At 44.9% G+C, this 13,691-nt stretch overlaps 1 protein-coding gene across 4 annotated transcripts in view; it reads right to left on the bottom strand.

Moving 5' to 3' along the window:
* Positions 1 to 13,691, bottom strand: part of RAPGEF4 (Rap guanine nucleotide exchange factor 4) — a 328,711-nt gene that overhangs the window by 50,495 nt on the left and 264,525 nt on the right. For all 4 annotated transcript variants that reach the window (XM_062187806.1, XM_062187808.1, XM_062187815.1 and 1 more), the window contains 3 exons: positions 12,818 to 12,933; positions 6,871 to 6,959; positions 2,065 to 2,143 (listed from right to left, as the gene is read on the bottom strand). In XM_062187806.1, the coding sequence (XP_062043790.1) occupies positions 2,065 to 2,143; positions 6,871 to 6,959; positions 12,818 to 12,933 (284 nt within the window). The remainder of the gene's footprint in view (positions 1 to 2,064; positions 2,144 to 6,870; positions 6,960 to 12,817; positions 12,934 to 13,691) is intronic.

Raw genomic sequence — 13,691 nt, 5'->3', positions numbered from 1 at the left:
TTTTTTGTGGGTGCAAGGGGCAGGGGAGAGGAAGTAGCAGGGTCCACATCTGTAATACAAAGCTACTACTAATCCACTAAAATTCTCTAAGTGTAATATACTTTTATAGTTTTTTTATACAGTGTAGTATAATACTGGTATAGGATATAAGTACTATACTTATATAACTCTTTAAGGCGTATAAAATGGGACAATGTATTCAGAATGGTACCTGACACACAGAGTTGATTGAAAATTGAACAAGGAAGGGGAACTCAGTTCTACAGGGCCAGGTGAGAAGAGGGTAATGGCAGGGCAGCAGGTAGTACAGATTCTACCCAGCCGCCCTGGATTTGTTATCACAGTAGAATCTTCTGTGATTCTACTGTTCACTCTTGTCTTCTCTTCCTTCCTGTCATTGTCATTATCCCTATTCCTCTCTTCCTGGACCTGGAATGAACTTTCCCTCCAGGGAAAGTTTTCAAAACAGTTTTCAAAACAGAAGTTAGTGATATGACTATTTCTAATCGACTCTTAGAGAACAAGCTAATGAGTGATAGAGTCAGAAGTTGCAAAAGCTGAGTGTTGGGGCCTCGCGTTGTAAAGACGGTAGCCCACTGGGGTTCACTTCTCTGGCTTTGTTTGCCTTAGGCTCATCCACATTGAAGAACGCGCATCTCATCAACTCAACAGTGTCTTTTATTTTTCCTTCCAACAAATCTCCAAGGTCTGATGATGATTACCATGCATGGAGTTAAAAGAGCACAGACAGATCCTGAATGTGCTCATTTTACTTGACAAAAACTGAATATGAGCCAGAAAGACTATATAACATATGTAAGTCTCATTAAGCTGTCGTTATTTGGAAAGATGACTTGCAGGCAAATAAACACCCGAATCTCCTCCCTGCAGCTCCCTCTGAGGAGCACGTTCAGCTCAAATCTCCTACCCTCACACCTTCTGCCGACTTTAAAATGAGAATTATGGGTGAATAAGAAAATGAGAATCAGGTAGTATAATTATAATTCTGAAAAAGGAAAATGTGCCAACATTGATTGGATTGCTAAAAAAAAAATCATTCTCCTTCAATATATTTGACTGCTTAAAAAGGCCAAACTATTTTGGAGTCTACATTTTTGTTACTTTAAAAATAAATTGGAATTTGAAAATACCCTTTCACCTGTTCCCCAAAGCTTATGGGGAAACTCATTCAGCATTCTTTTATATTGTACATCAACCAGTCAATTCAATACAGAGTTAAAAAGCTGCCCCAAATAAACTCAGCCTTCAAGCTGTCCAGAGGAACTGTCATTAGCATGTTAAATTCTGTGGATTTGTTTTAAGTCAGTGTGATGATAACTTAACAAAACAACAACAAAGAAAGAAAAAGCTACCCAACAAGGGTGATTGCCTTTCCCCCAGCTGGTTAGCCACCTTGTTAACGCTGCAGCTTAGAGGAAGAACACATGCACACTTCGGTCCATCCTTCCGGTTAGCTGTACCAAGTCACCTTTGCAGGTTTTATAGACTCTCTGAGGATAGGCAGATTCATGTTGTAATAGTGGGGGTGGATTTGTTAGGAAAGCAAAGCCCAGACGTTGCTTGCTCGCTCACTCGCACGCTCTCTTGCCCTTCCACCTTCCACCATGGGATGCAACAGCACAGGGGTCCTTGCCAGACACCAGCACCACGCTCTTGTCTTCTCAGCTTGCAGAGCCCCGAGACAAAGGCATTTCTGTTCAATATAAATAACCCTGTCTCAGGTAGTCTGTGGAAGCAGCAGAAAAAACACTAAGCCACTCCTAGATTTTGTCTCCCTAACTTCTCTGGCCTTCCTCCCAGGCACAAGTATGTCTTGCCAGCATCACCTTCTTGAGGTGATGTGGTCCATGCTTCTCCACACACGTGATGTCTAGGAAATCCACATACACGCATGGCGGACAGAGCGAGAGACTGCTGGCTTCTTCGAGTTTTAGGAGAGCAGAGAGCCCAGCCCTGCCTGGGCGGGGACTTACCTTCAGAGGAGGCCGTGCACCTGTCAGGTGTCTCCAGAGAAACAGAGACTTACCAACAACAAAAGGATATTGGGCCACTAGGGCAGGGCAAAGCTGGGTGTTTGGCATAAAAACACAGTGCATCAAAACGAAGTCGCTTAAAACTGAATCTGGAAGGAGAGAAAAGCAGAAGAGGAAATTAGGATATTGTGGCAATTTGGGAAAGCCAAAGCGCCTACTCATTCATTCTTGGCCATTAGTTCTTATACAATGGTTTGGAGTACAAGTTTACTGTACACTTGGTAGAAGCACTTGGTAGAAAATTAATGGTATGGATTGAGTTTGAGATGAAAACTAAGTTTTTTAGGACAATGAACCAAAAGTACAATATTTTACATAGATACCCTTGCTCAATGGCATTAGTCACCCTAGCCACAAAGAATGCCCTTAATATAAATATAAATAATTAAAGAGTCACTCATGGGTGGTACCATAAATGCAGAATGAAGACATGGTCATTTCTCTATTTCATGCCATATTTATTCCTCAGTAGCTGTTTCCCTTTATCTCTTTTCAAACTGATTTCCAGAAAGAGCAATGAGATAGGAGAAGGTGGTAGAAAGAATGGCGGGAAGAAGAGGTGCTCAGAGCAGAGAACAGGTGACGGGGTGGGGGAGCAACAGAAAAGGATGCAATGAAGTCTGAGCCTGGACCAACAACCGCGGCTCTGCAGTGGGAGGAAATGGTGCACGTCCCAACTTGGCAGCAAGGGTCCTTACTGCAAAGGCAACACGACCCAGCCGGCCTGGTGGCAGCACCCTTGGGGACAAGTCTAGGAGTTCAGAGCATGCCTATGACACCTGGAACTCAGGGTGCCACAGGGAGGTTCAATCATAAAATGGCTGAGACTTAGGAAGCTCACATCACCGTTCAAAACAGGAAGGGGTGAGAAATACACAAATTTGTAAGTTAGATTTCCAATGTCTGTGTTATTAATGGCCTTGCATTGGCAAAGTATGAATCAGTGACTACAGGTTTAACCATGATGCCCACTGGCATATGTTGTGATCCCAGGCGGACATCACTCAGTGTCACCCATCACGCCAGTCCTATTACACTGGGCCAGAGAAGAAGCAGAGAAGGTGCCAGACAGAAGCTGTGTGGAACTTTCCATGTTAAGCAAGGAAGACCTGTGGCTCATCTGAGTTTAACGTCTGGAGGTACTGTGGCATAGTTAATGCACTGCTTGAGGATAGGAGAGGCGGGGGCTGCTTACACGCCAGCCAGAAGACCTGAGCTAAACAGTCGTTGGAATTTTGGGAATGCAGAGGCTTGGCATGGGTGTTCCATGGCTGGGGAGCTGGTCCTCCTGCACAGCCAACCACCCAAACTCACATTTCAATGTGGCTTTCTAATACTTGAGAGCTGATTTTAAAACCATCATTTCCTGCTAGAAAATGATTTCCCAAGTCACTCAGTGACTAATGCTGGCCACAGAGGTCAAAAGTCTAGGGAACTAATGGGTCTTAGGTCAAAAATTGATGTTCTGGTAAATTAAGAGCATACACTGTCATAGCCAGTGATGTTGGTTTCTGTGATGTGAACAAGGTTCACTGTAACTCTCGCATTTCTCATTGCATGGTAAATCCATAAACATCATGGAACGCCTACTTCACCATACCCATGTGCTGCATATACCTGTTCTAGGGTTATTTTTAATATTCAGGATAATAATGGGGGGGAAATTGTATCTTGGATTTATGAGAAAGACTCTCATTTATTTATCCCCAAACCATGAATATTACTTGTAATTAAAAAAATCATCAAAGCAGGGCATGAAGTTCACTGCTCAATGATGATGTCAGTCTAGTCACTAAAATAAAAAATAGAGGGAGCACAAGTCAAATTGCAGCTGTAGAATATTCTGGTATCCAGTCTCCACTTTACAATAATTCAACCTCCATTTTTCCCAGATGTGACTTTAAAAGGAAGTCCACATTTGCTCTCCATGAGCAGGAAAGATCTGTAAGATGCCACACTCTCCAAGGTACCAGCACCTGCCTTTGAGCCAGTGTGACTGCAGAGGAGACTCTGCTGCTTGCTTTGAGCAGTCACACATCCCAGGCAGCTGTGTTTTTCCTGAACCATGACCCTGGACCTCTGGTTTATTTGAGGTTATGTCTGCCTCTTGGAAGCAGTTCCCTCCTAACTGGTCCCTCAGGGTTTCTTCACTCTCAACACACAGTCATCTTTTTTCAGCAAGGCTCCCATCAGATTCTCCTTGCCCAGCCATCTTTGACCACTCCCCAACACTTAGCTTTGCATTTAAGACCCTCCAAGATCTGTACCTCAAAATCTTATACCTTATCTTCCTCCTTCCTGTGTACATGACAGTTCTATAGAAACCAGGCTGCTCATTCTCCCTTGCCTGTTTCTATGTCACTACTGATGCCCCTCAGGATGGAAGGCTTTGTACCACTGCTGCTGATTGGTCACCAGCCTTCCCTCAGGGCCACTTCAGAGGCTGTCATCCTCATGACACTTCCCTAAGTCCCCTCAGCTGGTCAGTGGCCCTGAAGCTCTGAACACATTCTGCCTGTGTTCAAGATACTTGCACATTCCTGCGAGTCTCTAGCTAACTATAAGCTCCCTGAGGGCAGGAAGGGGCTCCGTTGTCCACACTGCCTAGTTCAAAACACCCAGCATAGCTCCTGCCCGACAAGGTGCTGGATAAACACTGAGTTGAAAATCAAGGCCAGAGCTGGGGATCCGAGCTTTTGTGTCTACCACTCCCCAGAATTTAAAAAAAAAATAAAGAAAGGAAAACCCTACAAAATTGGATAAGGAGAAGAAACAATAAGTCGATGGTAAAAATACATTTAGGAGGTATATAATAATAATGATGATAACTTCACCTTGACCATAAGGCAATGATCAATTACAGAAATGATTTTCATCCACCACCAAGTTCTTGAGATAAATCTCTGAACTTCTTTTAGTGAGAAAAGCTCTTCTATGGAGCACGATGTACTTAAAATATTGATCCATGACATCATTCCAAGAGACAGGCTGGTAGCACAGGAACAAAACAGAAAGTGGAATGGGGGCTGTTCCAAGGTCATGTACAACATGGATCCCAACGTGCAAATGAGGTCATGGTCCTGAAGGCTCAGCTCACTCTAAGGAGAGCCATGTGCTGGACTTGTTAAACTTATTTATTTGAAAGGGAAGAAGAAATGGAAACAGGAAAGGAGAGGGAGAGACGAGAAAGCACGCCCCCTATCTGCTGGTTTATTTCTCAACGCCCACAATGGCTGGGACTGGGCCAAGCCAGTGCAGAGAGCCAGGGATTCGAGGACCCAATTATTTGAGCCACCACTGCTGCCTCCAGGGTCTACACTGCAGAAAGCCAGAGTCAGGAGCAGGGAATCGAACCCAGATAGTCCAATGTGGGACTCAAGTGTCTTAATTGCTAAGTTAAATGCTTGCCCTAATGTGTTAAATTTTATCCTTCCCCAAATTTATGTTGAAGTAGTCATAACCCTCAGTACCCCTAATGTGACCTTACTTGGAAATAGGCTCTTTGTAGAGGTGATCAAGTTAAGGTGAGGGGATTTGTATGGGTCCTAATCTGTTATGTCTGGTGGCTTATCACAAGGGGAAATGCAGATGTGGAGACAGATCTGCAGAGGGAAGAGGCACGGGAGGGGGGGGGGGATGCCACGTGAACACGGAAGCAGAGGTGGGGTGATGCATTGATGCCAAAGATGGCCAGCACACCAGCAGACACTAGGAGACCAGTACAGAGCAGATTCCCCACCAAAGCTCTCGGAAGGAATCAATCCTGGCACCACTCTCCTCTCAGACATCTAGCTCCAGAACTGGGAGACAATAAGATTCTGTTGTTTGGACCACCGGCTTATGGCGCTTTGTTATGGCAACCCTAGCTACATTCTGGGGCAGCTCAATACTCTACAAGCACAGAGAGAGCCATTTTATTCCCAAGTGGAGCATGGCTAGACCTCTTATGAAGGCTGCTTCATATGTTTTATGGGAATAGAGGGGAGTCAAATAGCTATGGAAGGTGGGATTTTTTTTTTTTAAGATTTTTTATTTATTTGAAAGGCAGAGTTACAGAGAGGGAGAGGCAGAGGCAGAGAGAGAGAGAGATAAGTCTTCCGTCTGCTGGTTAACTCCCCAAATGGCTGCCACGGTCAGGGCTGGGCCAGACCAAAGCCACAGCCAGGAGCTTCATTTGGGTCTCCTATGGGAGTACAGGGGCCCAAGGACTTGGGCCATCCTCCACTGCTTTTCCAGGCCATTAACAGGGAGCTGATTGGAAGAGGAGCAGCCAGGACTCAATCTGGCACCCACATGGAATGCTAGCACTGTAGACAGTGGCTTAATCTGCTACATCACAGTGCCAGCACTGGAAGACGGGATCTGAACGATAACTTCAGAGATGCCTGTGGAGGCCACTCCTAGTCCTTATGAAGGAGTCAAAGCCATCCGCGGTGGAGAGCTGGGACCAGAGAGAGCTTTGGAACATACACCAAGAATGAATTCAAGTATGTATGTATGTACGTTAAGTATTTATAAAACGCTATGCTTGCTTGCTTACTTGCTTTGTTTATCCATTCATTCTCTAGAGACACAGACAGAGAGTGAGTTCCCATTTGTTGCTTTACCCCCCAAATGCCCCCATTAGCTGAGTCTGGCCTGGGGCCAGAGCTGTCAGCCAGGAACTCAGTTACCTGAGCCATCCCTGGGTCTGAGGTAACAAGGAAGCTGGAGTGAGGAGCTTTGATGTAAAATGCGGGCATCTTACCCACTAAGCCAGACAACCACCTCCTAGGCACGAATTTAATAGACACACAAAATCATTCTACGTATGTACCTGCTGCTTCGTTTAAAGCTGGCTCGAGGCGGATTGTTTCTAGAAAATGTTCTAAAATTTTTTCAGGTGTTCCTGACATCACAGTATACCTAGATAAGAAACGAAAATGTCATTAGTTTTTCAAAAGCGGGGAAATCATTAATGAAAACTTTTTTTTTTTTTACTTATCTAAGTTTTTCTTTCTTCTTTCTTTTTGTTTTTCTTTTTGAGAGCTCAGGGAATCACACTGATTGACTTGTGGCCAATACACTCTTCAGGGTAGGAAAGACCATGTACTCAGCCAAAGTCACACAGATTACAGCAAACACATAAATGGAAGTAGGCACTAAACACGCTGTTCTCATGTCCCTACAAGGAGCAAGAGTAATCTTCTGGGAGAGCAGATGCAGCTGGCTGGAAACAGAGGTTTTAGCTTTGCTCCACAGGGGCATGAAAGGGAACATGGAACTCCTGGGACAGCTCAGGTCAGGCAGGGGGAGCCCGCGAGGGGGAAGGACAGGAAACCAGGTTACCCATATACGGGTTCCTCATAGCAAAACTGCAGTCCCACACTGGATTCGCCTGCCTATTTCTGGAATGCTCTGTTTTTCCCAACTGTACATTGGCATGTTCTTTGGAAATGCAGCTACTAGTAAAACAAGAGGAAACAAAACCCCAAACACCAATGAGAAACAAACCAACCCCAGTGGCACCATGAACAGGAAATGAATCAGGAGTAGAAAATCCACATAACTTATTCCACCGTCAAATAAAAGTTATGTGGGGAGGGGGCGGATTAGCTATTATTTGAGAAGATCTAGCCAGAGTGCTCTTCAATCAACATGGGAGGGCTTATTTTTTAAACAGGATGTAGGGATGTTTCAAAGTCACGTTCAAGATGGAGACAGAACCGTGAATGAAAGCTGCGGGTAAAACACGTGACGATGACCTGGGTGCCGTTCCCTTCCCGATGCTCAGACTCTGCCTTTCTGCCTGGCATTTCACTTAAAGCAAAACCACAGGGAGGGAACATGGCAATGAAAGCGAATGCCTGCTGCCCAGGAAGAATTCAGCTCCAGGACGACGCCACCGTCCTGGCTCCTCATCGACAGCAGTCCCCTGCCTGCTTGGGATCTTGCTGGAGAGGTTGAACTCCCAGGAATACCTTTACCACATCAACTCTCAGGATCTCAACCTCCTGCCTGAGAGATGGAAGCGAGACATTGGTTTTAACCTATAATGCTGTGTGCCTGAAGATGGAGACTGGTGAACGAAGCAGCCTCAGAGCTGAAGAGAGGAACAAATGCAATGCATCTAGGAGGCAGCTGGTAGCTAAGACTGGAATGTGAGGGCACACGCTGACCCAGAGGAAGCCACAGAGTGAGATCCTTAAGGAAACCAGGCAACCAGGCTTCAGAACCCAGTGTGGGCAAGGAGACAGATCAAACAGTCCACTTTAATCACAGAACTGGGTCCCCTTTGTCAAAACCAAGAAGGCGAAAGATGGTTACTTCTTCTGGCAGTCGATCAGTACTTGAAACAAGGAGAGGGCATTTGTAGGAGTGACTGTCGACACTTCCATGGGGACTACTGCTCCGCCCATTCAGGAATTCCAGAAACACACACTTCTTTGAGAGCACTCCCTGCAATAGCATCTGGCCCCACTCGTCAGGGATAGGGTGGGAGAGGGCATTTCACAGCTCAACATCACTCTGCCCCAGACAGCTGTCACGTGGACCCAGCTGAGGAAACACTATCTGTGCTCTGCAGATGCAGAAACTGCTCACTCAGCAAAGGGAGGCACCATGTCCAAGGTCAAAGGGTTAGTAAATGGGTGATCCCTAATGTGAGCCAGGTCTGTCTGGCTTCAGATAACACGTGTATGTTTCATGGCGCTTGTCTTGTCTACCCTTGCAGCAAGCTGTCCAGATGGAGACCGGATCTAGTTGCCTTGAGCTCATTCTTCCTATTATTTTTTTAAATTTTTTCATGTATTTATTTTCATTATTCGAAAGGGGAGAGGGAGAGAGAGAGAGAGAGAGAGAGAGAGAGAGAGAGAGAGAGAGATCCTCCATCTGCTGGTTCAAATGCCTACAACAGCCATGGCTGGGCCAAGCTGAAGCCAGGAGCCAGGAACTCAACCTAGGTCTTCTATGTGGATGGCAGAGACCTAAGCACTTGATCCATCAACTGCTGCCTCTCAGGCTGCACATCAGCCAGAAGCTGGATGAGGAGTGAAGGGGCGGGACTCCCGTTTGGGATGTTGGAGGAGTGTCCTGGCCTCTGAGTCAGGGCCTGCCCCCTGGCGCTCATTCTGAACAGGAAATTCTCCATGTCATTAAAAACTGTTATCTAAAGAGGGGTTTGTTTTTGAAAACAAGTGTTATTTAAATAAGAGTATATAAATGCATAGCACAAAAACTCAATGGGTAAATCTGGGCTGGGCCTGCCCATCGCCTCTCCGCATCTGTTGCTTGCTAGCTAGCTGCATAGCTGATAGCACAGTTTAAAATTTGTTCACTTGCCAAAAGTTTAATTCTGATCCAAGGTTGGCTTCACATTCCAGTGTTCTTCCTTTGGAAATCCCTTAGCTATAGCACCTTGTCTGGTCAAAAAGAAGCAAGACTTGGGTGGCAAGCCAGATGGCCCATCAACTCTCTGGACAGAAAGTGGCCTCTCTCACCCAGCCAACAGGAGACCCCACGATTCTTCTTTTGTTATGTATGCCTCCCTCTAGTGGTTATCTGTGTTGTCTGCTCACCCCAGCTTCCCATCCAGGTTCTGCTGGAGGCTGTTAGGCGTGAAGATTCTCTTAGGGCAGCTGGCCTTTGGCCAGACACAGCCCCTTGAGATGTGGGGCTCATGTTATAGCTTTGTTTCACACTGGACATGGCCAGGTGCCTACTGCTTCCCTTCTGTATAAATGAGGTCAAAGTCACTTGAAGACCAGACAGCATGGCTGTTTTCAGTGTATTGCATGAAGCACATACAGTAGTCCAATCAAAAATGAGCCACAGTTGGTGACTTTCTATTGGCTGTGAGGTTTCAAGCCTGTATCTGAACATCTCCCAACACCAAGTCTGCAAATGAAGACATTTCCACCTGCACCTACAACAGAAAATGGCCACGGGAGGAGTTGAAAAACAGCATCTTCTTGCAAACAGATAGAACCGAACAAGAAAACAGTCTGAGGAAAACAGAGCATGGTAACTAAAACAGTCATTTAAAATCCTTCCTTCCTTCCTTCCTTCCCTCCACACTTAACCCCCATAGCCATAGAGCTGAAACTCTGTGCTAAATGGTTAAGGGCTCTATCTCACCTATGCCCATCACCAGAAATGCTCTCTCATTACTGACTTGTTAATATCACACTCAGAGTTGAGTGGCTTGGGCAGAGTGAGGCCGTTTCACAAGTTGAAAATATAAGTGCGTAAACCATTCTAGACTCTCAAAACTGAGTCAGAAAAGTAACATTAAAACCAGCACCAACATGGTGACCTTCTTTGAGCTCACAAAGCACATTGTGAGGGGGAAGAGGCCCAAGGCATCGGCAGACACAGTGGATGGTGGTCGCCACGGTGTCCAGAACAGCATTTACATGGAGCCTGTCTTCCATCTGCTCCGACCCAGGAAAACTCAACACGCTCAATGACCCTGCAAGAGAACAGCTTTTCATTCTTCAGAGGAGGAATTTGGCGGGGTGCGAGAGGCTTTGCCCACTGATTCGTCTTAAATGGTTTACTGTGAGCATGCATGAGTTTTTGAATTCTGTACGAAGTCTGGACTGAATTACAGGGCGCAAAGAGATAGAAAGGAAAATTAGATACAGGCCTAAAATAAACTTAATGCACGTGGTCTCTCCTTTCCCAGTTCCTGTGGTTTGATTTCATAAGAAATCTATATTTGGAGGGCACCCTGAATGGAAGTCATTGAAGCAAGCAGGTTCTTTTGATCCCGCCCAATGACAGGAAGAGTGAAGGCAGGGGGATCTCCAGGGGGCCTCTTGATCGGATGTTTCAAAGCTAAGGGGGATTCTCAAGGTTCACCTTTCTGGTCAGCATGTTTTCCCTGAGATATTAGAAGCATCCTTAAAGAATGCAGATTAACCACTACTCCTGTGCTACTTAGGACCGGGAAACACAGTTGCTGTGAGCACCTCTGACGTCACAGAAGAAAGTCTTCATTTTCAACCTCTTCAGGGCACTGGGAGGACTACTGTTCAAAACATCTTGGCAGGAGTGTGTTCAAGAACGGATAGTAGTAAAAGATGACGAAAGAATAAGGACAGGAAATGGGAATGTTATCACTTTGTATGACAGGGTTTTCTTTAGTGCTTCTTATGGAAGCTCTTTAGAAATAACGATTTTGCAATATTTTCTATACAGGGTACTTCACAAAATTTATGGACAAGGGGAATTAAAATGTTTATTAGGCACAAAAAATTTGGAATTCATGCATAGTTTCTTCATAATACACACTTTCCATGAACTTTTTGAAGACCCTGTCAGAGAATGTGGAGGATTTAGTATTTCCATACAAACTTGTCCCTCAGCACTGTGGGAGACTGGCTCCAGGGATTCCTGTGGATAGCAAAACCAAGGCTTACTATGCCTTCCATAAAATGGCATGATATGTGCTTATCATCTCTGCAATCTGCCCATATACTTGAAAGTATCTCTAAATTACTTACAGTACTACATAGAATGTAAACGCTATGTAAATGGTGGTCACACTGTATCGTTTAGGAAATAATGACAAGGAAAAGGTCTCTGCATGTTCGGTACAGATGCAATTTTTTTCCTGAATGTTATTCATCAATGGATGGTTGAGTGTGCGAATGTACAACCTGTGGATTCGGGGGCTCAACTGTAAGGTGTTTTGCTGCTGAAAGTGTGGAGACAGAGGGAACTGAGGCAGGAAAGCTGGTCAAGCCCGACCCGACGCCAAGCTGTTCCAGCACAAGCTTTGAAACCCTGGGCCCACATTTCTCCACCTTTTAAAACGGGTCGCAATAAGGACCAGATACAATCTGCAAACTATACAGTGGAGTGTCAGTAATAACAATGTTTCTTCCTGCCTCCTTTGCAAATCTGTTGATTGTCTGGAGGAAAATTTCTGAGCCTTAGGCTTTTAGTTCAGACAATAAAAACTCATCAGTTTGCCAGTTATTTGGCAAACAAAGGAAAATTACTTGAGATGCCTTCTCTTTCAACTTATTATTTGGTGACATTTCTTTAGCTACAGAATGAGTGTTTTTATTAACCTAACATTTAAAATTAATTCCTATTAAAAAACTCAATTCTGGAATTTATTACGATTTCTTCTTCTGTCTTCCCACTCAAATGTGGGTACTTGGGATGAAAAAGTCTTCTGTAGGAACTTGAATCAAATGCTGGAAGCGAACAGTTATTCTGAAAGAGGTTGGTTAAACAGGAGACCTTTGCAATGTGTCGGGAGGCTGCTTTTACATACAGGAATCAGGAGGAATGACACTAAAAGGAAGGTTCTGGGCTGCAGTCTGCAGACTGCTTTATATTTGAAATCCGGGTTGCCACCCAAGACGCTCCTTCTGATAAGAAGATGAAAACACTTAGGACATTGAAATGGCGTGGTTTCTCCTCACCTAGGGGCCATGCATCCTTGGAGCCGCCCCGCGGCGTTCCTGCTTCCATTGTTGTCTCCTATGCCTTCCTTTCCAAAGCTATTACAGTTGAAGACTGTACAGGGAGAGGGTATGACAGCAGGGGAATATTCTCTGCAGAACGACTCCCAGGCAGCACCAGGCTCAATGCGGTGCCAGAAATGGATACATTATCCTCCACAAGATGTGTGATTAGTCAATAGAGGGGAAAAGCACACACACTGCCGCCTTCCACAAAAAAAGGAGAACACGCTATTGTGGAAATGATGATACTAAGTGAAAAGGTTAATCACCGTCTGGCAATTACAGTGTTGGAGGCAAACATACTTCTGCTGAGGCTGTGAGTTTCCTTGATTGGAAGCTCTGTTCCCCGCTGGGACCCTCTCCAGCACCAAGACATCTTGGTCATGTTCTTTAAGTCTGACTGTGTTCGCCTCCACGTCCTGCAAATACAAATGACACCACATGCAGATGCGGCCGTTCACGCAGACAATGGCAAAAATTCCAAGTGCTTCAGAAGCTCATTTGGTGCTTGTGATGCTAATTGTTGCGTCTACAAATTAAGTCATTTTCAAAGTCAAGGGCTGGAACGGTCAGGGAGAGGACCAGATGAGACTGGTGGCATGTATTTCAGGAACTCTGCTTCTACCCCAGATTCAAACAGCGGAGTAGAGAGTCCTGTGGCTGAGCCCTGAGAAGCCTTGGGAGGGGGTGGCCTAGCAGGGAGATGGTGGGGGCACAGTCATTTGTCCTTAAGAAAAAATGCGCGGCAAACAGCACTGGGCTTTAGCAAAGCCCTGCTTCCTCCCCAGTGTATTTAATTTCCCTAGGGGTAGCACCTTTGTCTCTAATCAAAAGATCCTTTTTTTAAAAAAATCAGAGTGAAAGGTGTTAAAAAGCCCTTTTGCCAGTTATTCTGAATGGCTTTATAAGTTACAGTAATGATAGTGGCCCTAATTTGATTCTTTCAAGGAATTTTTTGGCTGAGTATGAACTTCATGTCAGTAAACTTCAAAGAGTAAAGTTCACCTGTAAATTTCAGTATCGTTTAAAGTACTAAAAAAAATTTACTACGCTTGTCCTCAATATTTGGTCCCCATTTTCAATGAGATACGAACCAAGTAAAGTTCTAAGTGGTATTTTTTTTTATGTTACACCATGGCATACATTATAATTTATTTTCTTTGTGTTTAAGACAATA

The sequence above is a fragment of the Lepus europaeus genome, chromosome 1 (genome assembly GCF_033115175.1).
Source record: "Lepus europaeus isolate LE1 chromosome 1, mLepTim1.pri, whole genome shotgun sequence".
NCBI lineage: Eukaryota > Metazoa > Chordata > Mammalia > Lagomorpha > Leporidae > Lepus > Lepus europaeus.
The sequence above is the reverse complement of the archived record's forward strand: the minus strand, read 5'-3'. Positions and strand labels throughout refer to the sequence as shown.